We start from the raw sequence: 27,847 nt of genomic DNA, 5'->3' as shown, positions 1-27,847 counted from the left end.
CTTCCCTGGGTCTGCTATTCACATTATTCCTGATACAGGCCAGGATGCCACTGGCCTTCTTGGCCACCTGGGCAGACTGCTGGCTCATGTTCAGTCAGCTGTCTACCCCAAGGTTGGCCATCAGAGTTTCCTGTGCTACAGTTTTGGATATGCTAATAAAAGAACTCTACCAATTGCATTTGTATACAGCATTCTTAGTAGCATCTCCCATCCTTTATTGTTTGTATGAATTTCTTTTAAGTGGTTGTTGTAGAAAACAATCTCTTGTGCCACTCTCTGGTCGTGCCTCACTTTGTAGGCATTAATCATACTGGAGAGCTAACTCCAGCTCCTGTTCTCTTCCAGTGTTCTGAGAGTTTACCTGTCCGTACGCTAAGTGTTGCACCGGGGCCCTGCCGGCCGCCACGAGTTTTGGGGAAGCCAAAGCACAAAGAAGTCCAGCTGCAATGGGGTAAGCATGGGAGCATCTGACTGCTGAGTAGCTTTAGTCTTGATGATATGAAGTGAACATCACCCACCTCACAGGATCACACAGGGTGTCATGGGTTGGAAGAGACCCAAAGTTGATCATCGAGTCCAACCCTTCTGCCAGAGCAGGACCATACAACCTAGCTCAGGGCACACAGGAACACATCCACACAGGCCTTGAAAGTCTCCAGAGAAGGAGACTCCACTGCCTGTCTGGGGAGCCTGTTCCAGTGCTTTGTGACCCTTACAGTAAAGTTGTTTCCCCTTGTGTTGAAGTGGAGCCTCCCGTGATGCAGTTTCTGTACATTGCTCCTTGTCCTGTCCCAGGGAGCAAGTGAGCAGAGCCTGTCCCCTCCACTCCTGACTCCCATCCCTCAGATATTTATAAGCACCTCAGCCTGTGTCCAGCCATAGCCTGCAACCAAGTTTGAGTCAAGCAGCCACTATGTGCCTCCTGATTTCCTGCAGTCCCAGAGAGGACGAATTCAGTCCTGAGTCCCATTCTTTGTCCACTTTTCTGTACCTTTTCTCCTGCCTCACTGACCAACTCTTTTTTTTGCACACAACCCCATCTTTTAATACTGGGAGAAGGAAGCTGAGCAGCTTGTCTTCATCCTCTGTAGAGCATGGTAGCCACTGTGTTCTGCTGAAAAAGTAGCTGGACACCTCCTGGTGTCAGACACAACTTCCCAGGATGACAGGTTGTTGCCTTGGAGACACAGATGTTCCCTGTGATGATGTGAGCTGGTGATCATTTAAGGCTAAGAGTGATTTTACTTCATTTCTTTAAAAATGTCAGCCATCTACATGGATGAGATATTGCAAGTAAGGCATCTGTGGAGGAGACAGACTGCTGTTGGTAGTGTGTGTACATGATACATCTATACACACAGGTGTGGCTTTTTCATGGTGTGCAAAGTAAAAGGATTCATCTTCCTGGCCTCTATCTTTATGTTACTAATGAGTTATATGGTTCCCTTGCAGATGTTCCTCCATCAGAAAGTGGCTGTCCTGTCTCAGAGTACAGTGTAGAAATGACAGAACCTGAAGAAGTTGTTTCTGAAGTGTATCATGGGCCTGATCTGGAGTGCACTGTCAGCAACCTGCTTCCCGGAGCAACCTATGGGTTCAGAGTGAGAGCTCTGAACGATGGTGGGGTACGTGTGGCATGCCAGAGCAGGCTTCAGCTCTTACTCACTGTGCCTGAGATGGGTGATTTTGGAAAGTGATTGTGCTAGTGCTGTGAGCAGAAAGGGGAAGTGGCCTGTGGTAGGTTGACTAAATTTACCAGACCAGCTTGGCTGGGTTAGAAGTGAAGCAAGCAATGCATTTACAGCAAGCTGAACTGACAAGCATGTGCACAGAAATATATTTGCAATCATTTACAAGTTAGAAATACCAAAAGGATCCTCACAGGAATCCCCCTGAATTGTTCCTCAAACAACCCCCCCAGGATGAAACCCAGGAAGGCTCCCAGCAACCAGACCCCCACTCCCTCCTACCTATCCTGTTACCTCCCAGACTGTACCTACGAGAAGCTTAGGACAACGATGAGGAGGGCAGTGCAAAGCAGAAAAGTTGCAAGGAGCCCAAAGCCAAGGACAGAAAGAATTGTTTATGCAGTGGCTTTTCCTCTCAATTAGCAAACATATGGAATCATATAGATTTATCTGAGGTGGTCTTTTTGCATCCAACAGCTAATTATTTGCCTTCTTGACCTTTTTTAAGTTCAGTGTCTCAGGGAAGTTCCTATTCCTTGTTTCCATTCAGACACACAAACTAAGCTAAGCCTTAAACCATAACAGGGGCAAAAACAGATAAAATGGGAAATGCTGAATAGAGCTTCTGAGGAAGAGCTGCAGTTTTGAATCTGGTACTGTTTTCACAGGAGAATTCAGACTCTAGTGATTAGATTGGCCAAAGTCAGGTGCACCAAAATGTGCAAAATCCCTGCTAAAAGTCAGAAGGTGGAATTTTATTTATTCTCCTTCCACTGCATTTCTTATGTCTTCAGTCTTAACTGTGTAAAAGTGATTACTGAGATTTGCCTCAAGTGTTGACACATTGGAAGGAAAGCTGATTTTTTTTGTTGCTTTAGCTTGAACATGCTTTACAGAGTTGAGGATTTTTTTCATTTGGTTTGGGGTTTTATTTGTTTTCTTACATGATCTTTAAGGGACAGGAGTCTGCTGGAGAGGGTCCAAAGGAGGGCTACAAGGATGATTAGGGGATTAGAGCACTGCCTGATGAGGAGAGGCTGAGGGACCTGGGGCTTTTTTAATCTGGAGAAGAGAAGACTGAGAAGGGATCCAATAAATGTTTATAAACATCTGAGGGCTGGGGGTCAGGAGTGGGGGACAGACTCTGCTCACTTGCTCCCTGGGATAGGACAAGGAGCAGTGAGTGTAAGCTGCAGCACAGGAGGTTCCACCTCAACACAAGGGGCAACTTCCTTACTGTAAGGGTCACAGAGCACTGGAACAGGCTGCCCAGAGAGGTTGTGGAATCTCCTTCCTGGAGGCTTCAAAGGCCTGTCTGGACTCATTCCTCTGTGATCTGAGCTAGATGGTGGTCCTGCTCTGGCAGGGGGGTTGGACTTGATGATCTCTTTGGTTGCCTTTCAACCCCTAACATCCTGTGTGAACCTGTGGTCTTCTTAGAAGATTTGCCTTCCCAAATACATCAGAAATTGTATCTGATGTCCACAGAGATCTGTTGTAAGATGTCATTGGTTCAGTGGGATTTGGATGGGTTCTGCTTGCCTTTAAGAGAGCATCTTTCCCAGGGATTTTTCTATAAGCATTCCTAGCAGCAGTAAATGCATGTTCATGTGTTTGCTCCCAGGAAATCTTGATGACAGCTTAAAGGTTTGGGTTTTTTTTAAGGTATTAATCACAAGATCACAGGATGTTAGGGTTTGGAAAGGGCCTCTGGAGATTTTCAAGTCCAACAGCAGGACTGTAGAATCTAGTGCAGGTCACACAGGAATGCATCCATACAGGTCTTGAAAGTCTCCAGAGGAGACTCCAACCTCTCTGGGAAGCCTGTTGCAGTGCTCTGTGACCCTTACAGTAAAGAAGTTCCTCCTCATGTTGAGGTGGAGTTCGCTGTGCTGTAGTTTCCATCCATTGTCCCCTATCCTGTCACAGGGTGCAAGTGAGCTGTCCCTGTCCCTTCTTTCCTGGCCTCTAGCCCTCAGGTACTTGTAGACATTTGTTAGATCCCCTTTCAGTCTTCTCTGCAGACTAAACAGCCTCATGTCTCTCATTTGGTGAAGAGAAGAGCAGAAGTCAATGAGTAAGACTGTTTTCTTTTGAAGTGTGCATTCTTTGTCGTTGAAGCACAGTGGTCAGCATTGGCTTTTCTCTATAGCACAGGGGTCTCTGTCAGTTAGGAGCTCTGGAGTTCATGATTTCAGTGTTGTTCAGCTTTTGTAGTGACTTTTTTTTCCATCCTTGTTAGTATTGCATTCCAAAATAAGTAAATATCAATGTTTTTCCTGTAGTTGCTTCCAGCAAAGTTCCTTTCTTCTGGAGAACAATTTCTAGTTAGCTTGGGGATGTACAGTGTGAACTTGATTATCCCACGCTGAGCCCTCGGAAAGGCTGTTTCCACTGTTAGCCCTTCTGTCCTCGCTCTGCTGGCTGAAGCCAGTTTTTCAGACTCTTGAAAATTGCCTTTTCTTTTGCTAATATGCATTTAAATTACTGTCCTCCCAAAGGCTCAGAAGTTGTCTGAGCAGTTGGCGTAGCTGCCTACAGAGCTAAGGCGTATGCAGCGTGCGGGCAGCGTGCCCCTGCACGTTGGACCCAGGCTGGCATCCAGCACCTGCTGTCCTTCTGTAATTAAAGTGTAGTGTGGATTTGGATTCCAATATGGGCTTTGCTGCTGCTGTTCTCTTTGTATCTGCAAGAGCCCTGTTGTGCCAGGCTACAGCATAGGATGTGAGCACCATTGCTTTGAGGTAAGGTAGAAGGATACAGCCTCCTCCTTGGTTACTCTGTTGCTGCGTGCACATTCTCACTCTTGGGTCAGTTGAAGGTGGGTTCTGCTTCCACAGGCACTCACTGCTGCACAGGAGGCTGTAAGTGCTGTCTGCTGCTACCTGAGCTTACCTCACATTTTAACTTTAGGTGGTCTCCTGCTGAGCTCTGGTGTTTGATGCTGAGTGTTGGGAGCCTGGGGTATCTCTGAGCAAGTTTATTGCACTGAAAAAGTTAGCATGCTGTTCTTGGAAATGAGCGGTCTGAGATGGATGTGTGCTTAGATATTAATGTACAGACAACTTGTTCCCCTCTAGTATGGGCCATTTTCAGAAGCTACAGAAGTCACCACAGCAGCAGGACCACCTGGCCAGTGCAGAGCACCTTCCCTCTCCTTTGTGTCCGACACATGCGTACTTGTGAGCTGGGAGGTAAGTCAGGTGCCCTGATGATTCGTTTCCATCTCTCGTATCCAAGCTAGTATGGGCACCACAAAACTTGAGAGCTGTTCACTGGTTTGGAACTGCATTTTTTGTGCAAGAGAACCATGTGAAGAAACTCTTTTGTTACAGAAAATAATTTTCTCTACTTTGAAAGCATTGCACAAAGTTGATCACGAGTCACTCAGACCAGGATTTCAGACACAAGACCTCCTACACTGGCATCAGATGATAGAGCACTGCTTGGGTAGAAGTGCTCTCTGCAGGCTTTTAGCATGTCAGTGTCCTGGGGTGAAATTGGGAAGGCAAATATTTGATCTTGGCTAACACTGAAGTCTCTCAAATGAAATTAACTTTGTACAAATGCTTACAGAGTAGCTTTTTTCCTCAACATTTTCTTTGCCTCGTTTGAAATGTTTACTTCTATTGCAATTGGTGTACATTACTTCTCTGGACTCTTAAGTCCTGGCTGAAATGCTGAGGAATTGTCATTTAAAAAAAACCCAACAATTTCTGTAATTAAGGCAGGAAGGAAAGGATCACAGAATCACAGAATTAACCAGGTTGGAAAAGACCTCTAAGATCATCGAGTCCAACCTATCACCTAACCCTTCTAATTAACTAACCCATGACACTAAGTGCCTCATCCAGCCTCCTGTTAAACACCTCCATTTCCTCTTGTCCTGTTGTTAATTACTTGGGGAAAGAGGCCAATACTAACCTCATTACTACCTCTTTTTAGGGAGCTATAGAGAGATAATAGTGAAAATAAAACATACATGAGAGCTGCATTAACTCTCAGCCACAAATAACACCATGATGTGGAGCAGTGGGACTGCAGTTCTTCCTTGGGCTGACTTTGAAAACCTCACCCTGCATAGAATCGTAGAATCAGTTAGGTTTGGAAGGCACCACAAGGATCCAACCCTCCTGCCATGGGCAGGGACACTCACACTAGCTCAGGCTGCCTAGAGCCTCATCCAGCCTCTCCTTAAACACCTCCAGGGATGAGGCTTCCACTGCGTCCCTGGGCAACCTGTTCCAGGCTCTCACCACACTCGTGCTGAAGAATTTCTTCCTAACATTCAGTCTGAATCCACCCATTTCTACCTTTGTTCCATTCCTCCAAGTCTTATCACTACCTGACAGCCTAAAAGGTCCTTCCCCAGCTTTCTTGTAGGCCCCCTTAAGATGCTGAAAGGCCACAATAAGGTCACCTTGGAGCCGCCTTCTCTCCAGGCTGAAGAGCCCCAACTCCCTCAGTCTCTCCACATAGCAGAGATGCTCCAACCCTCTGATTATCCTTGTGGCCCTTCTCTGGATGCTTTTCAGCACATCCATACCCCTCTTGTAATAGGGGCTCCAGAACTGGATGCAGCATCAGGCCTGAAATTGTGCTCAGGAGTTTTAAGTTGGATACAAGGAAAATTTATTTGCTGCGAGTGATCTGGGATTGGAATGGGCTGCCCAGGGAGGTGGTGGAGTCACCATCCCTGGAGGTGTTCAAGAAACTTTTGGACCTGGAACTTTGGGACATGGCTTAATGGCCATGGTGATGTTAGATTGATGGTTAAACTTGATGATCTCAGAGATCATCAGGTGCCCAGGTGCCAGGAGATCTAATGGCATCCTGGCCTGCATCAGGAATGGTGTGGTCAGCAGGAGCAGGGAGGTCATTCTGCTCCTGTACTCTGCACTGGTTAGACCACACCTTGAGTACTGTGTTCAGTTCTGGGCCCCCCAGTTTAGGAGGGACACTGAGATGCTTGAGCGTGTCCAGAGAAGGGCAACGAGGCTGGGGAGAGGTCTTGAGCACAGCCCTATGAGGAGAGGCTGAGGGAGCTGGGATTGGTTAGCCTGGAGAAGAGGAGGCTCAGGGGAGACCTTATTGCTGTCTACAACTACCTGAGGGGTGGTTGTGGCCAGGAGGAGGTTGCTCTCTTCTCTCAGGTGGCCAGCACCAGAACGAGAGGACACAGCCTCAGGCTGCGCCAGGGGAGATTTAGGCTGGAGGTGAGGAGAAAGTTCTTCACTGAGAGAGTCATTGGACACTGGAATGGGCTGCCCGGGGAGGTGGTGGAGTCGCCGTCCCTGGAGCTGTTCAAGGCAGGATTGGACATGGCACTTGGTGCCATGGTCTAGCCTTGAGCTCTGTGGTAAAGGGTTGTCCTTGATGATCTATGAGGCCTCTTCCAACCTTGATGATACTGTGATACTGTGATCATCCTACTGAAACAATTCTATGTCCTATGTTCTGTTTGAGCCATGCATCTGTTGAGACCCCCCCCCAAATGGCTGTCCCTGTTGGCAAATAAGCTGTCAGTGTTCACGAGATACTCCAAACAGATGGATTGTGCTACCAGCATTCCTGTATAAAACTGTGGTCTGAAGTTCACTTCATAATGAAACAGCTGTGCTTGGTGCAGGTTGGGGGTGTTTGTTAATGCTTCTTGCTGCATTTTGTGACACTGAAGTAGAAACCACACTAAACTTTTCAGTGGTGACTTTTTTAACGTGTGTGTGCCTGTCAGCTTTTCGCTCTGCCCAGCCATGAGCAAATGCAGCAATGTTTCTGCTAGATCCTGTATTTATATGCAGGCTATATTTGCTTGTTCTAGCTAAAAATGAAGCTGTGGGAGGAGTAATGTGGTTTGCAGTGGTTATGTTTACTTAAAAGTCCGTGGGATTTGGGCTGATATGAAGGCAAAACAGTAGAGGACAGGAGTTGGGTTTTTTGTCTGGCTAGAGAGCTCACCATGGTGCCTACTGTGCCTTTCGCTTTTCATGCTGCTTTTAAACGCTGCCTTAGCAGTTCTGAGTGCCTCTCTGAAAGCTCAGAGGCAGAGCTAGAGAAGTCCATGTGTAGGGTGGTCATTTTGGCATGCAGATGCTCTGGATCCTTTTGCTGCCATACTCACCAAGGCTTTGTCAGACTGGGCTGACAAAGTGGCTTCCTGTACTACTTCAGTCTGCGCAGTACAGCTCTAGGTAGCGCTGGTGAAGTATTCGTGCCATTCCACCTGCCATAGCTCATCTCCAATAAATTCAGTGACTTAGTCCATATTCCCCTAGGGTTCAGGATGACAGCTGGATTGCTCAGCACATACAACCCCCATAGGAATATTTCTGTGGGCATTAACATCCCCAGGTCCACACTTCCATGTTCTAGACTGGAACTGTTATCCTGATGGTTGGCGTTCACTGGAAACCTCGCATGAGTTCATCCCTTTTTTCATAGATTCATAGAATGGTTTGGAGTGGAAGAGACCTTAAAGGTCATCCAGTTTCAACCTACCAGCCATGGGCAGTGACATTTTGCACCAGATTGCTCATACAACCTTGCATTGAACACAACACCTCCCTGTGTAACCTGTTGCAGTGTCTCACCACCAACACTGTAAAGCATTTCATCCTAACATCCAGTCTAAAACTTACCTCTTCAAGCTTCAATCCATTTACTCTCATCCTGTCACTACAAGCCCTTGTAAAAAGTTCTTTCCCAGCTTTCTTGTGTGCCCCCTTCAGGTACTGGAAAGCTGCTATAAGGTCTCCTCAGAGCATTCTTTTGTCACAGCTGAACAATCCCAGCTCTCTGAGCCTGTCCCCACAGGAGACGTTCTCCAGTCCTCTGATCATCTTCATGGCCTCCTCTGTACCCACTCCAGCAGCTTGATTGTTGAGGTTATTCTTTTCTCAGTACCATGAGTAACTCCTTGAGGCTTGAAGGCCAGCCCTGCCACAGCTGTGCTGATCCCTGAGCTACGCTACACTAGATTGATGCTTTTTTGTGCTCCCCGTGGCTGTGCTTATGCCAAGCCAGCGGAGAGATAATTTATTCCTGAGTGTCCTGATGAAAAGCAAAGTAGCTGTGTACACTTTCTCATTTCTCTGAATTTCTCTCAGGTAATTTTTGTGCAGAATTGGCCTGTTTCAGTAACCTATTAGGGAGCAGCGATTGGATGCGTTTCCATTTGCAGCAGTAATGGCCTATTCATTTAAAAATAAAGGTCTGGGTTTTTTTTTTTCCCCATCTACTTTATTCCTTACCCAGTGAAACACAGAGATGTTAAGTGCTCATTTCTGAACTGAACCACGTAAATATTTGTGTTGCAGAGTCCTGAATGTTCTGGTGCTGACATCTCAGAGTACAGATTAGAGTGGGGAGAAGATGAGGAATCTCTGCAGCTTGTGTACAGCGGCACGGATACTCGCTATGAAATCAGTGACTTAGCAGCAGCAGCACATTACTGCTGTAGGCTACAGGTATGGAGCTTTTGTATGCTTTGTCATCTGAACATGTAAACAGTTTCCTTCCACTGTGTCCTTATTTTTATTGTCAGGAGCTATGAAGTTGATGAGGAGAGGCTATGACAGTTAAGGCTCTTCAGCCTGGAGAAGAGAAGGCTTCAATGACACCTTGTAGTGGCCTTCCATTATCTAAAGGGGCCTACAGGAGAGCTGGGAAGGGACTATTTCAAAGGTCCTGTAATGACAGGATGAGGGGTAGTGGGTTTAAACTGGCAGAGGGGAGATTTAAACTAGATGTTAGAAAGAAGTTCTTTACAGTGAAGGTGGTGAGACACTGGCACAGGTTGCCCAGGGAGGTTGTGGACACTCCCTCCCTGGAGGTGTTCAGGGCCAGGTTAGATGAGGCCTTGAGTGACCTGTTCTAGTGAGAGGTGTCCCTGTCTAAGGCAGGGGGTTGGAACTGGCTGAGCTTTGAGGTCCCTTCCAACCTAAACCATTCTATGACTCTAAGTTATGTGCTATGTTAGAAGGAATGTCCTTTTGTTTTAAACAATGCAGACTGTTGCTGTCTAACTGAGCAGCTTAGGTTCTGCACGGTTCAAAGTGATAAACAAAGGAGCTGGTATAACTTTCTTGCTCTCAAAAACTGCTGTCTTGTATCATGTGGTCTATTTTCAGTGAATAATGCTTTTAACAGCCACCTTGCCCCTGATATGAAAGCAAACCAATAATGATCCACTTTTAACAGCCACCTTGCCCCTGATATGAAAGCAAACCAATAATGATTCACTTTTAACAGCCACCTTGCCCCTGATATGAAAGCAAACCAATAATGATTCACTTTTAACAGCCACCTTGCCCCTGATATTAAAACAAACCAATAATGATTCAGACAATTTAAAAATAAGAAAAAAGATTGTTGGTTTTTTTTTTCTTGCTAATGACATATTTAAATATCATCTACCTCCCAACTAGATGTTGAAGGTTCTCCTAGCTTAAATAATAAACTCCAACATCTGTTCCATTTATCAAATAAAGCAAACCAGCTGAGTGGATTCTTATGTATATAAGAGATGGTAGCTGCCAGAAAGTGAGTCCTCATCTTGACTGTTTAGTCTCCAAGCTTTTTAAGACTGGATCTCCTGTAGAGTCTCTGTGTGAATTCCTTTTCTTTCATCTTCTCCTTTTTGTGTCATTTTCACTAAAAAAGACAGTTAAAATGTATTTCATGCAGATATGAAAATAAAATGGCAGCATTTATTTCTCCTTGATGCCTACTGAAAATTGGAGGGAAAGTTGAATAAGTGGGAGTGAAGTACAAATATTTTTGTCCAAGATACCCTTCCACAGGATTTATTTCTGTCTGAAGATGGAATACCAGCAAAAATTCACATACCCACCCAGCTGGCAGTGTGTGGACCACCCAGGGTTGTTTCTTTGATCAAGGGCAACATGCTTCTGTTGAGTATTCCCTTCTTATGTGTTGGTTTTTTTTCCAACAGGAGACTGAACGTTTAAATTTCTGTTTTATTTTGATATGAAGTAGCTTTTGAGTAGCTGCCTAGCAGCCAGGAGCAAGTGGCTCCCTCTCCAAGCACACTCCACTGTATTTTCTGACTTGGACATAGTTGGCCATGTGTCTTGCACGAGCACTGTTGGAGAGCCTCAACTTGAAAGAGCATGAGCGAGTGGTTTGGAAATGTGAGCCAGAAAGTGCCTCTTGTACGTGCAAGAGGGAAAGCATTCGGCATCTGCTGGGCAGGGAGGAGACCTTGAGACCACTCCTGTGGGGAGCTCAAACAGATTTTCGTGTCAAAAATGGAGACAGCCAGCTGCACAGCATCTTTGATTTTGAGTGGGTGTTCATTTTAAATTGCCTGCCACAAAAATGTTCCACAAATCCAGTCAGTTTTCAACACAGACATCATGATGTAATCCATAGGCACAGAAGCTAAGTGAAACACACAGCAGGGCTAAGGCATTTTACTGAAGTGCATCACTGATCCATGCTTTACTTTCTAGAGGGCTTAATCCTCTGGGCTTGTTCTGTGTATTAACATGGAGAAGAATATTTTATATAGGATACACTGGAACATTTAAACAATTAGCAAAAGAATGAAAAGACCAAAAATCTACCAAACAAGCAAAAAAAAACCCCAAACAAATAAAAAATGAACCCCAAACCCCACAAGGGGAGAGAAAAAAAAAGTATGCATAGCAGACAAAGAGGGGAAGTTAAGTAGCTTCAGATATGTTCTTTTTTTGTCCCCACTAAATAAAGGAGAATTATTATTCTGGGGTTTAATCAATTAATCAATGACCTGGATGAGGAGATCAAATGCATCCTCAGCAAGTTTGCAGAGGACTCCAAATTAAGCAGAATTGTCAATCTGCTGGAGGGTAGGAGGTTCCTGCAAAGGGATTTGGACAGACTGGAGCAGTGAGCTGAGGCCAATTGCATGAGATTTCACAAGGCCAAGTGCTGGGTCATGCACTTTGGCCACAAGAACCCCCTGCAACCCTACAGGCTGAGGGAGGAGTGGCTGGAGAGATGCCTGGCAGAAAGGGACCTGGGTGTGTTGGTGGACAGCTTGCTGAACATGAGCCAGCAGTGTGCCCAGGTGGCCAAGAAGGCCAACAGCATTCTGGCCTGTATCAGCAATGGTGTTACCAGCAGGAGTAGGGAGGTGCTCATGCCCCTGTACTCAGCACTTGTTAGACCACACCTTGAGTACTGTGTCCAGTTTTGGTCACCACTGTGTAGGAGGGACATTGAGGTGCTGGAGTTGAGTGCGGAGAAGGGCAACGAGGCTGGGGAGAGGTCTGAAGGAGCTGCTGAGGGAGATGGGGTTGTTAAATCTGAAGAAGAGGAGGCTTGGGAAAGGACCTTTTTGCCCTCTACAACTACCTAAAAGGTTGTAGTGAGGTTGGAGCTGGTCTCTTCTGCTGAGGCAGGCAAGAGGAAATGGCCTCAAGTTGCATCAGGGAGGTTTAGGTTGGATGTTTGGAGGAAGTTCTTTACTGAGCAGGTGGTCAGGCACTGGAACAGGCTGTCCAGGGAGGTGGTGGAGTCCCCATCCCTGGAGGTGTTTAAAAGGAGAGTGGATGTGGTGCTTGAGGCTATGGTCTAGTGATGAAGGATGCTGGGATGAAGGTTGGACTGGATGATCCTGGTGGTCCTTTCCAACTGTAGCGATTCACAGTGCTTAGATGTTGTGCTGAGGGCTGTGGTTTAGTCAAGGACTTGTCAGTGTGAAACTAATGATTGGAGTCAATGATCTTGAAGGTCTTTACCAGTCTAAGGAATTCTGTGATTCTGTTTTATCAGTTAGCAGCTTTAACAGAAACATCTTTTTTGGGGGGAGGGGGTTGTTTGTTTTTGCTTCTTAAAAATAAAGGTTCCCCAAACTCCATTTACACTGCCTTCTAATAAAGACACAGATTGCTATCTCAGTCCACAGTAACTCAATAAAAAGAGAGAACTGTGGAGTCAGGCATGTGTAACTGCAGGGCAGATCATTTGTCTTTACTGTTGCTCAACCTTTTTTTCCCTTCCCCCTGTAATGAGTATTCCTGAAAACAATTGTGGCTTCTGCAAAAGGAAATACTGTGTCCTTTGTGGGGGGAATTATCTAGGAAGCAAAGAATGAAATTCCCATCAGTTATAATGATGAGATTGTCCAATAAAGCAGTTAAAGGCACCACTGAAAATAAATTGCTTGGAGCAAGGTACAGATTGCCAAACGCTGGTAGAGAGGCAGCACAAATAATGTCGTTGGCAGACCACGAAACAAAGCTCACTTTTAACAGCTCTAGGAGCGCTTCACTAAATAGAAGATGTCCCTGGAGCAGGATTTGTTTGGAAGGGCTTTTTAAAGGCTGACAAATCTAACTTTATTATCTCTTTCTTTAATTGAACAAAATGCCTCCTGGCAAAACAGAAACGTGGCTTTGTGTTTGTATTATGCATAGCAGAAAGAAGTTACTCACTGCGGTCTAGCACGGGGAGGAAATCAGGCAATTGTTTGCCGGGTCCTTTTCTTGACGTCGTTGTCCTACTGGCTCAGCACTATTATAAGCTTTCCATGTACTTCATGGGCTAGCAGGAGCAAGGTGCTGAGCTGTGTTCAGGGTCCCAGCCAGCAGATCAAGGGAAGGTGGCACTGCCCATTACAGGCCACTCATGAGAACCTGGCATACTGTGTCCAGTTTTGCTCCAGGCAGAGTTTGAAACAGATGTTCAGACCGAAGGTAAAGGAAAGTTAGCACTGTGTGAGCAATTAAGGAATGTGACAGTGGTGCAGAGGGGCTGTGCAATCTCCATCTGTGGGATTTTTCAGTACTTAACTAAACAAAAGCCTGACCAACCTGGTCTGTATTCAGCTTTGACTCTACTTAGAGCAGCAGCTTTGACTAGACGTGTCCTAAGGGCCCTTCCAGCCTGCATGGAGCTGTGGTTCTGTGTACAGAAGCTTATAACAATCCTGAGGAGGTAAAGCCAATCATTTCCTGGGCCATTCCAGTGCCACATAAACAGTGTTTGCTACTGACTGAGCATCAACTGACAAAACACCAGGTCTCTGCAGTTCTGCCGTGTTGAGCTTGCAAAGACAGCAGCCTCTGTAATTAGTGAGCAGAAGTGGGCCAGGTTTTGACACTTGTTTCCCACGGGGATGCTGGATCTGTGAGTCAAGCTTGATAGCTGATTGCTCTCCTCTCTTGTGGAAAATCCAGAGCTATGGGCTTTGGTGTGGTGGTTTGCTGGGGATTTATGACTTCTCAGGAAATCTGAGTTGTGGCCTTAACACTGTGCTGAGTTACTATCTACTGATAGCAGCAACTCTTTAACGTGACAGCAACTATCTGTTCTCTGAGTTAGGAAGCTGTTGTTCCCAGCAAGCCCAGTGTCCCTTACATCCATGAATACTCTGCTTGCACAAAGCATCTGGTATTGTACTATGGGCAATGTACTGGGGGGTTTATACAGGCAGTTTCAGCAATTTCAGGTAGCCAGTCTGCTGGACATCGTGATCTGACCTGCCACTGGCAGCATGGCTCTGACACTTTAGAATCATAGGATGGTTAAGGTTAGAAGGGACCTCAAAGATCATCTGGTTCCAACCCCCTGCCATAGGCAGGGACACTTCCCACTAGTCACTCAAGGCCTCATCCAACCTGGCCTTGAACATCACCGGGGAGGGAGGATCCACGACCGCCCTGAACAACCTGTTCCAGTGTTTCACCACCCTCACTGTAAAGAACTTCTTCCTTTGCTACTGATGAAAAGGTTAAGTTTAATTGAATAGCTATTAGGGAAAACAGAAATATTCTCCACTTCACCTGGGAGATACTCCTGAGTAACAAAGGGAGATATGAATTGCTCAGGTTATAGGTGGAGTGTATGAGTCATGCGTTGGAGAATAAGCCAGTGGTGCCTCTCCTCTGAAGAATCCATGCAACTCTTCCAGGCTGCACAGTTCCTTATTATGAACTCAGTAGGCATAGGAAAGAACATCCTGTACAGGCATTTTTTTCCACCCCCCAGGCAATTAACCAGGCAGGAGCAGGACCCTACAGTGACCTGGTGACCTGCAGGATCCCCGCGGCTGTGCCTGACGCGGTTTCCACCCTCTCGGTGCTGGAGGATGAGCAGGTGGATGCCTGTCAGCACTCGCCCTCTGTGTGCCTTGTGCTGAGCTGGGAAGAGCCATGCAATAACGGCGCCGAGATCACCTCCTACAACATCGACCTGGGGGAGGTCAGCATCCCAGTAGGAAATGTTACAACTTACATCATCAACGATTTGCTCCCAGAAACCTCATACCGGTGAGTACAGCATCTTTGGTGTGGTACTGAGCACTCAGGATCGTGTCACACAGCTTAGATTTTACCTGGGGAATGTTTATGGCACATTGAGGGAGTAAAAGTAAAGCACAAACAACTCACAGAGCCAACCTAAGGAGCAAAACCTGCAGTAATTCCTTTATGGAATGAGGTACGGTAGCTCACGTTCAAATACTGCTTTCTCCTCTTCCCACTGCTTTCCTCTTTCTCCTCTCCTTGTGTTATCTCCTTTTTTAGTTGCTCTGCTGAGGTAAGGTTACAGTAGGTAAATAAATGGTGAAAATGTGAAATAGCCAAAATTAGAAATGGCACTGTGTTTTTTCAGATGCTTAGCAGTGCTGTTGCAGGGGTTGATGCTATTAACTGCATTGATCCCTGTGAGGGGATAGCAATTTGCACACAATGAATTTTCACTTGTATGGCTACAGCTGGTTTTTGTTTCTGGCTTACAGAGATGAATTAAAAGATAATCTGAATTTAAAGCAAGTTCCCCTATATTGCTTCAGTATCAATTTCTAAGTGACACTGACACAATTTTGTTGTTATTTTAGTGTTCAGGCTTATATGTTGGTGGGGTTTTTTTTTTCCCCTAATTGCTAATTAAAAGAGAAAAAGGTTGCATGCAGGCAACGAACAGCAGTGCAGCAGAAGATGTGACAAAAGAAATTCTATTTTAAGTACTGTTCTAATAAAAACTGAAACCTGACCACACAATTGTAAAATTAGACACAGCACAGAACCTTCTCTAATGTTTTTTTCTGTTTCTCTTTGTGTTCAAGGTCACAATCCAACAGGTCTTGCAGAGTTTCAGTGAAAAGTTAATTTCTTAGGTTTTATCATTTACCCAAGGAAGAGAACTTCTTGTAGCAGGGGTACAAATACCTATAGTAGAAGTTACTTAAAGCAAGGAACATCTATTGCTTGCAGTGCCTTCATACAGTAGTGCCAGATCTTTGCCTAGAATATCTTGGTTTCAAAACCATAAAGATGTAGATTTATTAGATCACAGAATTAAGCAGGTTGGAAAAGACCTTAGAGATCATTGAGTCCAACCTATCACCCAACCCCACCAATTAACTAAACCATGGCACCAAATGTCCCATCCAGCCTCCTCTTAAACACCTCCGGGGACCATGACAGCACCTCCCCAGGCAGCCCATTCCAATGCAAATCACTCTTGCTGTGAAGAACTTCTTAGAGTCATAGAATCAGTCAGGGTTGGAAGGGACCACAAGGATCATCTAGTTCCAACCCCCCTGCCATGGGCAGGGGCACCCCACCCTAGATCAGGCTGGATAGAGCCTCAACATTCTTCCTAACATCCAGCCTAAACCTGCCCTGGCACAGTTTTAGCATGAAGGAAGAGGAGGCTTAGGGCAGACCTCACTGCTCTCCATGACCACCTGAAGGGAGGCTGTAGCCAGCTGGGATTGGGTTCCACTGCCAGACATCAGCAACAGAAAGCTAACAGAACAAAGGGGACACAGTCTCAAGTTGTGCCAGGGGAGGTCTAGGCTGGAAGTTAGGAGGAAGTTCTTGACAGAAAGAGTGATTGGCATTGGAATGGGCTGCCCAGGAAGGTGGTGGAGTTGCTGTGCCTGAAGGTGTTCAAGCAAAGCCTGGATGAGGCACTTAGTGCCGTGGTCTAGTTGATGGATAGGGCTGGGTGCTAGGTTGGACTGGATGATCTTGGAGCTCTCTTCCAACCTGATTGATTCTATGAATCTATGACAGAGCTATTACAGCTATAGAGTATATGGATATAGATATGGATGATGTAGATATAGATACATAGATGTAGATATGGATATCCCTCTCTGGCAATCTGAAAAAAGAAGATGAAATAGGAATTTGGTGATTCAGAACCCTTCTATTCCATGTCACTTCTGTCAGTCCAGGAAATATGACTACGTGGTTGCTGTCTCCAGTTGTTCAATGGCTTGTAATGCTGTCATCCTTTTTGGCAAAGGCAGCAATGAATTCTGCTGTGTTCATGTAAGATTCTGGTTTTGTGGTCAATTTAAGCTAGTGCTGCTGTCAAAGGAAGCCTCCTCTCCCCTCCTTGTATTGTCCCCTCCTTTGTGGCAGCAAAGTGCTACCACACCATTTCACACCAGGAAACTTGACAGTACTTTTTACCTTGTAACTGAGTAGAGAGAAAGGTAGTTCAAGGTGTTTGTGAAAATGCTGCATGTGAACAAGCTGCACAAAGCTTTTAGCCAATTTGGGTTGCTGTTGTCATGATCTCCTTCCATCTCCATGTTGTCCCGCTTTTCTCGCTCTCTGCTTTGCAGCGGCACTGCTGCTTCTGTGGTCTTGCTCTAAGCCAGATCAGGGAACCCATCTGACTCAAGTTTAATCCCAAACCTAATGAAACCAGCAAGCAATTGAAGAGTGTCCATTGACTGGGTACCCAGCTGTGGAACTGCTGCATCTTCGGGCAGTCTCATACTCCCTGCTTTCACCTCTCTTCTCCAGTCAGGAGTCAAAACACCTCAAGTGAGAGCTTTTAGCAGTAGAGTCAAGACAGCCAGACTGGACCATCTAAATTCTCCACTGAAGTCTCTCTTCTTTGCCCTCTCTTCTTTGCCCTCTCTTCTTTGCCCTCTCTTCTTTGCCCTCTCTTCTTTGCCCTCTCTTCTTTGCCCTCTCTTCTTTGCCCTCTCTTCTTTGCCCTCTCTTCTTTGCCCTCTCTCTTTCCCTAGCTGATTTTTGGTTGTCTGCATCTTCCTTCAAGGAAATATCTTGTCTCCAAAGCCTGGAAATGGTGATGTGGAATGAAGGGATGAGCAGGCCATTAGTCTTCATCATAGTTCTCTGGAGACTTTCAAAACCCACCTGGATGTGTTCCTGAGCAAACTGCGCTAGGTGATCCTGCCTGGGCAGGGAGGTTGGACTCGATGATCTCTGGAGGTCTCTTCCAGCCTCTAAAGTTCTGTGATTCTATCACAGTCATGCTGCATCCCTGTCCATAAAGCTCTTATAATTTTTTTTCATGGCAGAGGGAGTTACAGTGAACTCATACTGAATTTTTAGGGTATTTTTGGCGTTCACACTTTGTTATGTTGTAAAAAGCACCATCCTAAATCACATATTTTAGTCAAGGAATCTGCTTGCCTCTGATCCAAACTGAAAAGGCTAAAGCACAAGCATTAACTTCAAGTGCTCTAAATATTCTTGTAAGATTAAGTTCCTACCAAAAAAACCCAAAAGGTATAGTGAAGAGCACAAACCAGTGGATAACTAACCAGAAGTAATAATATGTGAAAGCTCTTTAATAGAACAAGAGAAAGAAACTTCCAGATCTTGCCTCTGACACCTGTCAGGGAAGACAGGTGACAGCAGCTGAGCTGCAAAAGCACCTCATCTATGCTTTAAAGTAGTTTTCTGCTGACAGAAAGACATGTCAAAGTCTTCTTGCTGCCCATTCTTAACTCTTTCTTTGGTATTTCTTCTTCAAGCCTCTCTTGACAACTTGTCTTTCTTCAGGCAATGTCTGTGCTCTGATGAATGTATCCAGCTCAAGCTGTGTACTAAGAGGTGGCAGATTTTTGCCCCCACTCTTTTAATCAGAGGACCATTTCAGAACGTCACAGGTGTTGTTCTCTGAACTTGTTCACCAGTGGTTCTTCTTTTCATGTCAGCTTTAACTCACCTAGCTCTCCTCTCTCTCAAGTGTTTATTCCCTGCTGTGTTTAAAAACAGGGAATATGTTTTCATCCAGGCCTTGTTTTTCCTAGGCTAAACAAGCCAAATGCTACTGGGTTTGAGATGCCAAACTCTCTTGCCAAAGCTTCAGCAGATATTCAAGGAAACCAGCAAAGGCCTTAGATGTTTTTGTTGCATTGGAATTTCACTGTCAATGTTTTTGTTTGTGGGAACCCGAAATTGAAAGCAAATCTAGGCTATTATGGATCCACCAAGTCCAAAATGGGAAAGGAATGTTGCTTTACATAGCAGTGTGATTCTAGCAGCACTGTCTATGTGTGTCAACCCTGTTGGACTTGTTAGCTTAGGTCTGACATTGCTCTGCTGCTTTTGCTCTGCTGCCTGGAAATGGCCACATGTGAGCAACTCAAGCAGACACTGAGCAAGCTCTGGGCTCTTTCAGGGGGTGGACTTGAAGCTGATGAGCTTGATAGATTCTGATCTCCATAGCAAATCCAGCCAGCACGCCACAAAGAAGGATCTGCATTATAAAATGCATTCAAGGCAGGAGGAATGGGGGCATACCTCTGTTGAGCAGCTGATGGCCATTGTAGGGTTGATTTGAGGAGGACCACTCCTGTGCCATAAAGCAGGTGCCTTGCAGAAGCAGTCTGCAACCATCGTTAGGTGAGCAACAGCAGAAATATGTCTGAGAGCTCTGCAGTCTTTCTGGCTTATTGACATATCCATGAAGCTCTGGAAGCTCCCATTATACACTAATGATACTTGGACTGCTTTTCTGTGAACTGGTGTGACTAGAAGTGAGTTAATAAATATTGCACAAGAAGTGAGGATTCAACCTGTAACAGCATTACCAGTTTTCTGTTACGCTCTGTTCCCAAGCTCTGCTCCACGCTTTCTGTAGCTAATTATGCTGTGCTGCTGAGATACTTCACTGCAAAACAGCTCCTGATTTTCCAGAATGCCTGTTTCCCTTCTGCAGTTACAGAGTTGACAGGAATACATATTAGCCTCATTACACATCTTAATAGAGACAGTTTTGACTTGCTTTAGGAAGAAAAATTCCAGATATCTTAAACTTTGAACTAGATTAAGGGGAAGATCTTCCACGGTGGAGAGAGAAGAATGCATGTGGGTGTTCAAGTCAGTAGTGCTTAAGTGCCTTATAAATGTATGGATCATAGAATCACAGAATGGTTTAAGTTGGAAGGGACCTCGAGGGTCATCTAGTTCCAACCCCCCACCACAGACAAGGACCTCTCCCACTAGAAGAGGTTGCTCAAGGCCTCATCCAACCTGGCCTTGATACTTCAGCCTTGTTCCAGCTCTAGAGGAGTGCAGTCAGAGTGGAGATCTGTGAGGCTGGCTTGTCCTGGGGGCTGTGTGTGATTGTTGTCCATTATGATGAAGGTGATGGTGCTGGAGCATTCTCCTCCTCCTCTCTTTTGAAGTCCATGCCATTTTGACTCCCCCAGGTTTCCACAGGCACTTGTATTGCAACCGGTGGCATTCCACTGATGGGAACCAGAGAATCAAACTCTTCTCGTGTCAGACTCTTTAAGATTAATTCAAAAGTGATTTTTTTCCAGTTTGTTGGAACACTGTACAAAGCATTCTGTGACCAATCTCAAAATAGTATCTCTTTTAGTGTGTGTTTATTTTCCTGGGTCAAGATTCTGTAAGATGTCTGTTAAAGATCTTTTAATGGTTTCTAAATTTGCCTGGTTTAAAAGATGCATGGGGTAATGTGAGAAGGAATTCAAGCACTGTGGTTTCAGGGACTGCAGAATTAGGTGATGTCCATAAACACAGTCTCTACATTTTCCAAAAGCTTACATTCAAATTGGAGTTGTCAGATTGTGAAATCACCTTTCCAGGTGATTGGGGCATTGCAAGTTACAAACCATTAGTGAACAACTTGGCATCCTGGCCTGCGTTGGGGACAGTGTGGCCAGTAGGACAAGAGAGGTTGTTCTGCCCCTGTACTAAGCACTGGTCAGGCCACACCTTGAGTGCTGTGTCCAGTTCTGGGCTCCTCAATTCAAGAGAGATGTTTAGACACTGGAAAGTGTCCAGAGAAGGGTGAGGAAACTGGAGAGAGGCCTGGAGCATAGCTCTGAGGAGAGGCTGAGGGAGCTGGGGGTGTGCAGCCTGGAGCAGAGGAAGTTCAGGGCAGACCTCATTACTGGCTGCAGCTACCTGAAGGGAGGCTGTAGCCAGGTGGAGTTGGTCTCTTCTGCCAGGCAACCAGCAACAGAAGAAGGGGACACAGTCTCAAGTTGTGCCTGGGGAGGTCTAGGCTGGATGCTGTTAGGAAGTTCTTCCCAGAGAGAGTGATTGGCATTGGAATGGGCTGCCCAGGGAGGTGGTGGATTATCCCTCCCTGGAGGTGTTCAAGCAAAGTCTGGATGAGGCACTTAGTGCCGTGGTCTGGTTGACTGGACAGGGCTGGGTGCTAGGTTGGACTGGATGATGTTGGAGGTCTCTTTCAATCTGGTTTATTCTATGAAGGGAAGTCAGGATGTGGGTTTATTGCAAATACTTCTACATGTCTGCCACTTTTATACAAAAGTCAATAATTTGTGTTTCCCAGCTCTGTAAAGAGCAAATGGTTTCCATTTAATTGTGGAAGTTCTCTCGCAGTGGCTGTGGCACTCAGCTGGAGGAGTTCAGAGTGCCACAGGCTGTGACAGGGAATTGACAAAGCACCCAAGCTGGAGCAAAGTTGCTGCAGTGCTGCAGTGTTATCCCACTGTCCTACCACCATATGGCCTCCCTCCTTCTCCTGCTCTCCTTCTCTCCTTCCTTTTTCCTTTTTTCCTTCTCCCCTTCTTTGTGGACATTTCCAAGGTCTGATATCCATTGAGGAGCTACTGCTGTGGCTCAGAAACTGAGACCTGGGTCTGGGTTATGCTGCCACATGCACAGAAAACCAATACTAGTTGTCTCTGCATGTCTGACAAAGCTCAGCACCTGGAAATGATAGGGGCACCTTAATAAGGGTTTTACATTGGCATCATCAGAAGAAAAGGGACAGCCACATCCAGTCATGTTAGCCAAGTAGATCAGTTCCTACATTCCCAGTATCATCACTTGTCTGGAAAGATGCCCATCTCTATTTCAAGAGTTTCCTTCAGTCTTCCTGTGCCCCAGAGTCAGCAGTGGTGTGGGTGAGTGTGTGCATATTAGTGTGCATCAGAATGAGGGAGCAAGAGCATCGTGCAGCAGGTGAAAGCAACAACAAACACCTGGCAAAGGCAGGACAAGTAAATGCAGATGTGTGGTCATGCACATGATAAAAACACATCCCTCAGCCTCTGCTCAGAATATGTGATGTGTTTGAAAGAGATGTGTTTCATTCACTGCTTGTTGTCAGGTGTGACAGCTGTCATTTGGAAAAGAGTGAGAGCTGTGATGCTTGAGGACAGGAGAGGCTTTGCTGTTCGTGTGACTTAGGATAATACAAAACAAAGGCAAGAAGTCTATATAGTCTAGAAGATGTTGCTGGAATCAGTCTACAGAAAAAAAGTGGCAGCATTTTGTAATGTGGCTGTTTGTGTGCATATGGATAACTTGCCAGAACCCAGGGAAAAGTCAGGCAGGTTTCACTTATTTTTGTCTTACTGGTAAGACCATGAAATATTAATGTAGTGACTTTGCAATCCAAAGCAAGCCAGTAACATAGAATAGAATCAATGCCTATATTAATTGCACTTCTTAAGATACTAGAAAAAGCCTTTTGTTCTTTTTATATCAGATGCTTGTCTTCAGCAGCAGTAGAGGAAGCTCCCACTAGATCTTGCTTCGTGACATCCAGCCTTTGGGCAGGGAGAGGGTGAAATGACCCTTGTGTGGTATCAGAAGGTGGTTAGGATGCATTTCCTGAAACCAGAAGGCAAGCTAAAACGAAAAGCAGCTCCACACCAAGCAGTGCTTACTTTACTCTTGTTAGTGGCTAGGTCAGGAAGCAAAGGTTTAGCCACACATTTGCACATGACTGTGTAAACACAGTGCATTCTTACAGTGTGCAATTGCTTTAGCTGCCTGATCAGTAGATAGAACCTTGTTATTTTTCAGTCTGCTTATTGATCATTTAACTTTTTTTTGTTCTTGAAATAGCAGAAAATGTGGTTTGAGGGTGTTGGGGTGTTTTAATGGGGAATATTGGTTTTCCCTATCCTTTTAATTCCACTAATCTTTTTCTAATGGTAAAGCTGAAAAGTTGCTGTTCAAATTTTTCATGCATTATTTGTATTAAATTAGAGCACTTTCTGTACTTGGCTTTCACTTTCTCTGAAGCAGGTTAGACCACAGCTTGAGTACTGTGTTCAGTTCTGGGCCCCCCAGTTTAGGAAGGACATTGAGATGCTTGAGCGTGTCCAGAGAAGGGCAACGAGGCTGGGGAGAGACCTCGAGCACAGCCCTACGAGGAGAGGCTGAGGGAGCTGGGTTTGTTTAGCCTGGAGAAGAGGAGGCTCAGAGGTGACCTTATTGCTGTCTACAACTACCTGAGGGGTGGTTGTGGCCAGGAGGAGGTTGCTCTCTTCTCTCAGTTGGCCAGCACCAGAACAAGAGGACACAGCCTCAGGCTGCACCAGGGGAAATTTAGGCTGGAGGTGAGGAGAAAGTTCTTCCCTGAGAGAGTCATTGGACACTGGAATGGGCTGCCCAGGGAGGTGGTGGAGTTGCCATCCCTGGAGCTGTTCAAGGCAAGGTTGGACGTGGCACTTGGTGCCATGGTCTAGCCTTGAGTTCTGTGGTAAAAGGGTTGGCCTTGATGATCTATGAGGTCTCTTCCAACCTTGATGATACTGTGATAGGACATGCAGAGATTGGTCAGGCACTGAAATGAGCTACCCAGGGAGGTGGTGAAGTCACTCACCCTGGATGTGTTTAAGGGTCATTTGGATGTAGTGCTTAGGGATATGGTTTAAGGTGAATCTTGTAGAGTAGAGTTATAAGTTGGACTTGGTGATCCTGGGGGGCTTTGCCAACCTGGATGATTCTGTGGTTCTGTAGGGGTATATAAAGTTCTGCTCTTCTCCCTCTGCCACCTCCCCCAGGTCCTTCTGGCTTCGTGGTGGCCTGTAGTTTTGAGAAGAAGCAGCACTTCTTGTGAAGAGTCTCTTTCTATGAGGCTCGACAGGGAATTAAGCAACCTGGTCTGGTTGAGGATGTCCCTGCTGACTGCAGGGAGGGTTGAACTAGATGACCTTTGGAGGTCACTTCCAGCCCAGACCATTCTATGATGAGAAAATTCCAGGCTGCTGCACACAGGACTTCTGAAGTAAATGGCATCTGTCCAGCTTTCTGAAGTCGGCTGAACTGTCTAGAGAGCTAAATTAGCCTGCCCATCCTGCACTCTCATATCTTCTCCTCAACAAACTTCTGAAACCTTTCAGGCTCATCTCTACCAAGGTTTCTGCTTATACAGTCATCAAAGCTCTTTAGAAATGCCTGTTTCACATTGTTGTTGTGATGATGATGTTGCCACAGTGAAAGACTACTACTCTTCACTCCTTTCTACAAGCAAATTCGCACTCTGCAAATTATTAAACTAGAGCACAGACATATAAGAGAAGGTGACAAAGCAGAAGCCAGGAGTCATTATCTCAAGAAAGAAATAGAATTCAGAAGACTGGCTCAGTTTTAGTATTTCCAAGTTAAAACTTATGTGACTAGGTAGGTGGTCTGCTTTTCTCTTCTAAAAGTCCCTAATGCCATTGAATGGCTCAGGAGCTTTTGTGCATCTTGTGAGAGTGACTTGAGTCCAGCTTTATCTGATCTTATAGGTAGTGCACTGATGGTTAACAGGTACACAGTTTGTGTAAGATATGTGGAAGTTTTGTTAATTGAACCCTCTTAGCTCCTTCCAGTCATTTTGAGTGCTTAGAATCAAGAATCAAGCAGGTGGGAAGAGACCTCCAAGATCATCCAGTCCAACCTAGCACCCAGCCCTAGCCAGTCAACTAGACCATGGCACTAAGTGCCTCATCCAGTCTTTTCTTGAGCATCTCCAGGGAGGGTGACTCCACCACCTCCCTGGGCAGCCCATTCCAATGGCAATCACTCTCTGTGGGAAGAACTGCCTCCTAGTATTCCAAGGCTATACCTCCTCCACCACAACTCGAGACTGCGTCCCTTTGTTCTCTTGCTGGTGTTCTTCATGAAATGCTGCACACACTGGAATAATACTGTTGTTTGGTCTGCAGAGATGTTTGCCAGCATGGAGATGGGTTTCATGGCAGTGACACCAGTGCTTTCACTTAATGATTTCACCTAACTTAGTCCATGACCTTTGTCAGACAACCACAACACTCTTCTGCATTGTATTTATTCATAGTTAGACACTTCATGTTTTCCAGGTTGTGCTTGTAGCTGTGCTGCTGCTGTCCCTAGCTCATCTGGCTAAAGAGACAGTCATCTGCTTCTGAGACTGCTTACCCAAATCTTCCTTCCTCTGCCCTCCTGTCTTTCTTGATACCTGCATGACATTTTGTACCAAGTGTTACTGTCCTGCTTAAGTTGTGTGTTAACAGAGTCTTTCATTCTGCCAGAGCACAGCACTGGGAGCTGGGAGCAGGGACTGCCATGATGATGGAGCAGTCAGGTCCAGAAAGCTGTTTTGTTTCTTGAGACTTTGTTGTAGCAAGAACCTCATGAAAGCATTTTATTTAAACATTTACTTTCCTTTTCATTGTTCCTTTTAGGATCAGGATCCAGGCTGTCAATGAAATTGGAGCTGGACCATTTAGCCACTTTATTAAAGCAAAAACCAGGCCATTGCCACCATTACCTCCTCGGTTAGAGTGTGCTGCAGCAGGTCCTCAGAGCCTGAAGCTGAAATGGGGAGACAGCAGTTCCAAGCTTCATGCTACTGATGACATGGTCTATATCTTGCAGATAGAAGACAGAAATAAAAGGTAAATGAAATAAATCTTTTGTTTGTGTTAATGAAAAGGAATTCTGGTTTGCCATAATGCAGTAAGAAAAGTCTTGTTTTGCTGGTTGCTTCATCCCTACAAATAGACATAAAATGTTGTTTTAATAGGGATTCTGGCTGTAGTCTAACTCAGCAGGTTATGTAACAAAGCTGTCTTAAGTTGTTTTAGAACTGAAACCAGTGCTGTCCTGCTGAAATTGTAGCAAAACCCTCACCTCTCTTCCAGTAAAATTCATGGTTATAGTGCTTTATCCTCTAGAAAACGTAGAACAAATATATTACACCCAACATGCTCTGGGTATTAATAAAATGGTTACAAAACCAGAGGTCTAGGGAAGGCAAAACTGAGCAGAACAAGGTCTTTTGGGCAACGTGATGGCCAGGGTTTTACAGCTGTAATATTTTTGGAGCATTAGAAAATATGAGCTTGGCTTCAGCTTGGTAGCTGCAGAATAGTGACGAGGCCAGGATACAGAAGAGCTCATCCACCATGTTTGGCTTCCCTGAAGCTTTCTGTAAAGCCATGAGAGCATCCACCATGTTTGGCTTCCCTGGAGCTTTCTGTAAAGCCATGAGAGCATCCACCATGTTTGGCTTCCCTGAAGCTTTCTGTAAAGCTGTGAGGGGTTTTGGTGTGCCAGAAACACACAAAAACATTAACATTAAACCGTCATTGCTCAGCAAACAGCATTTGCCTATGCAAACTTTATATGGGAAGGTTTGATAATGTAACTCCCAAGTTGTGATGAGATATTCAATTAAAAAAAAAAGAAGGAAAGAAAGGCAGTCTGTGAGTATTGCCTGAGTCTGAGCTCTTCAATGAATAAATATCATAGGTGGCTCATAATTTACTGAGAAACACGCTCAGCTGGTTTAATTAGGCAAAATAACTGACGTATTAAGTAGCTAATCCTTAGAGACCTCCAGTATGGATCATAATTTGGTGTAAATTGCCATGATTCCTTTAATTTAAATAGAGCTGTGCTGAGTTTATGCCAGCTGAAGGTCTGGCCCAAAAGCTCTAATTGTGAGTAATAAAAGCACCATGAATAATGCCTAAATACCTGCCAGTATCTCAACTGTATTGATGCAGAGAGGGTACACGCTCCCCTGTATTAGTACTGAGAGGTGCCCAATGAATATAAATGCCCATTTGAAAGTCTGACTGATAAAAACAGTTTCTTCAGAGTGCAGTGATGCTTGGCAGGAGCCCATCACCTGCAGCAGCATGTGATCGAGCCAGCTCTAAAGAAACATCCGGCAGGCTTCTTTTGTTTGCTTTCATGGAGCACTGCAGGTAGGGTGGTGAAGAACTGTAAATTGTTTTAAACCTGTCTTTTTGTTGGAGAAAATAATACATTTCCTTGTAAGAATAAAATAGGTTGTGTTACCTGGCAGCAAAGGAAGAGAGCTTTCTCCCCTTTCTTTTTTGCACAAGGCTTTAGCATCATCCTTTGCTTTTGCACCAGGCGCTTCCTGCTGCAGATGGTCTCTGAAGAGCTGTTAATTAGGAGGAATTTGAACTTGTTACTCTGCTAGGTCTTCTTAGTATTTAATTTGGCTTATTGTCCACATGAGCTCTCAAAAAGGCAGAGAAGCTACTCATCTACATGGCCCTGTCTCCTCCTACTTGCATGAAATGGCTTCCTTTGGTGGTTTGGTTTGCAGCAATTAATTCAGCTAATACCTGAAATGAGCTGCAGCCCTGAGCCCTGCATCTGGTGAGGTGCACACTGGCGTGGGCACAGCACAGAACGGGTATGGTGCTGTCTGTGCTGGGCTGTGTTTGAAAACAGTTGGAGCTGGCAGGTCCTGGCAGTAAGATCTATTTATTTGTTCCCTATCTGACAGTCCCTTTTTGCTCCCCATTGTGCACATCGATCACAGTGAGAGATGTTCCTTAAAAGGACACAGCAGCAAAGTTTGGTGCGTTTGGGAGAGCTATCACTCCTAATGAGCAGAGAACAACAGCCCACACATGGATTGGCAGAAACAGCAGATAGTTGCAGAGGTGGGAGTCCTCTCCTAGATCATTCTCATAAAATCAACCCCCTTGTGGCTGTGGAGTTACACAGAACTCCAGACACGGTTGTGAAAAGTAGTGGAACACAGATCTTTGAGCATCACTGGCTTCTGGCATTGCACAGGCTAATGTGGGTACACTGTGGACTTCCCATGGAATAGCTGTGCAGAGCCTGTGCCCAGGTGGCCGAGAAAGCCAATGGCATCCTGGCCTGGATCAGGAACAGCGT

The 27,847-nt window shown here is 45.4% G+C and overlaps 1 protein-coding gene across 4 annotated transcripts in view; it reads left to right on the top strand.

The window, feature by feature from the left end:
- FNDC3B (fibronectin type III domain containing 3B) overlaps positions 1-27,847 on the top strand; it is a 269,308-nt gene that overhangs the window by 202,857 nt on the left and 38,604 nt on the right. For all 4 annotated transcript variants that reach the window (XM_064164835.1, XM_064164834.1, XM_064164833.1 and 1 more), the window contains exons 18-23: positions 346-451; positions 1,453-1,625; positions 4,769-4,882; positions 9,005-9,154; positions 14,685-14,965; positions 25,363-25,575. In XM_064164835.1, the coding sequence (XP_064020905.1) occupies positions 346-451; positions 1,453-1,625; positions 4,769-4,882; positions 9,005-9,154; positions 14,685-14,965; positions 25,363-25,575 (1,037 nt within the window). The remainder of the gene's footprint in view (positions 1-345; positions 452-1,452; positions 1,626-4,768; positions 4,883-9,004; positions 9,155-14,684; positions 14,966-25,362; positions 25,576-27,847) is intronic.

The sequence above is a fragment of the Pogoniulus pusillus genome, chromosome 26 (assembly GCF_015220805.1).
Source record: "Pogoniulus pusillus isolate bPogPus1 chromosome 26, bPogPus1.pri, whole genome shotgun sequence".
NCBI classification, from domain to species: domain Eukaryota; kingdom Metazoa; phylum Chordata; class Aves; order Piciformes; family Lybiidae; genus Pogoniulus; species Pogoniulus pusillus.
The sequence above is the reverse complement of the archived record's forward strand: the minus strand, read 5'-3'. Positions and strand labels throughout refer to the sequence as shown.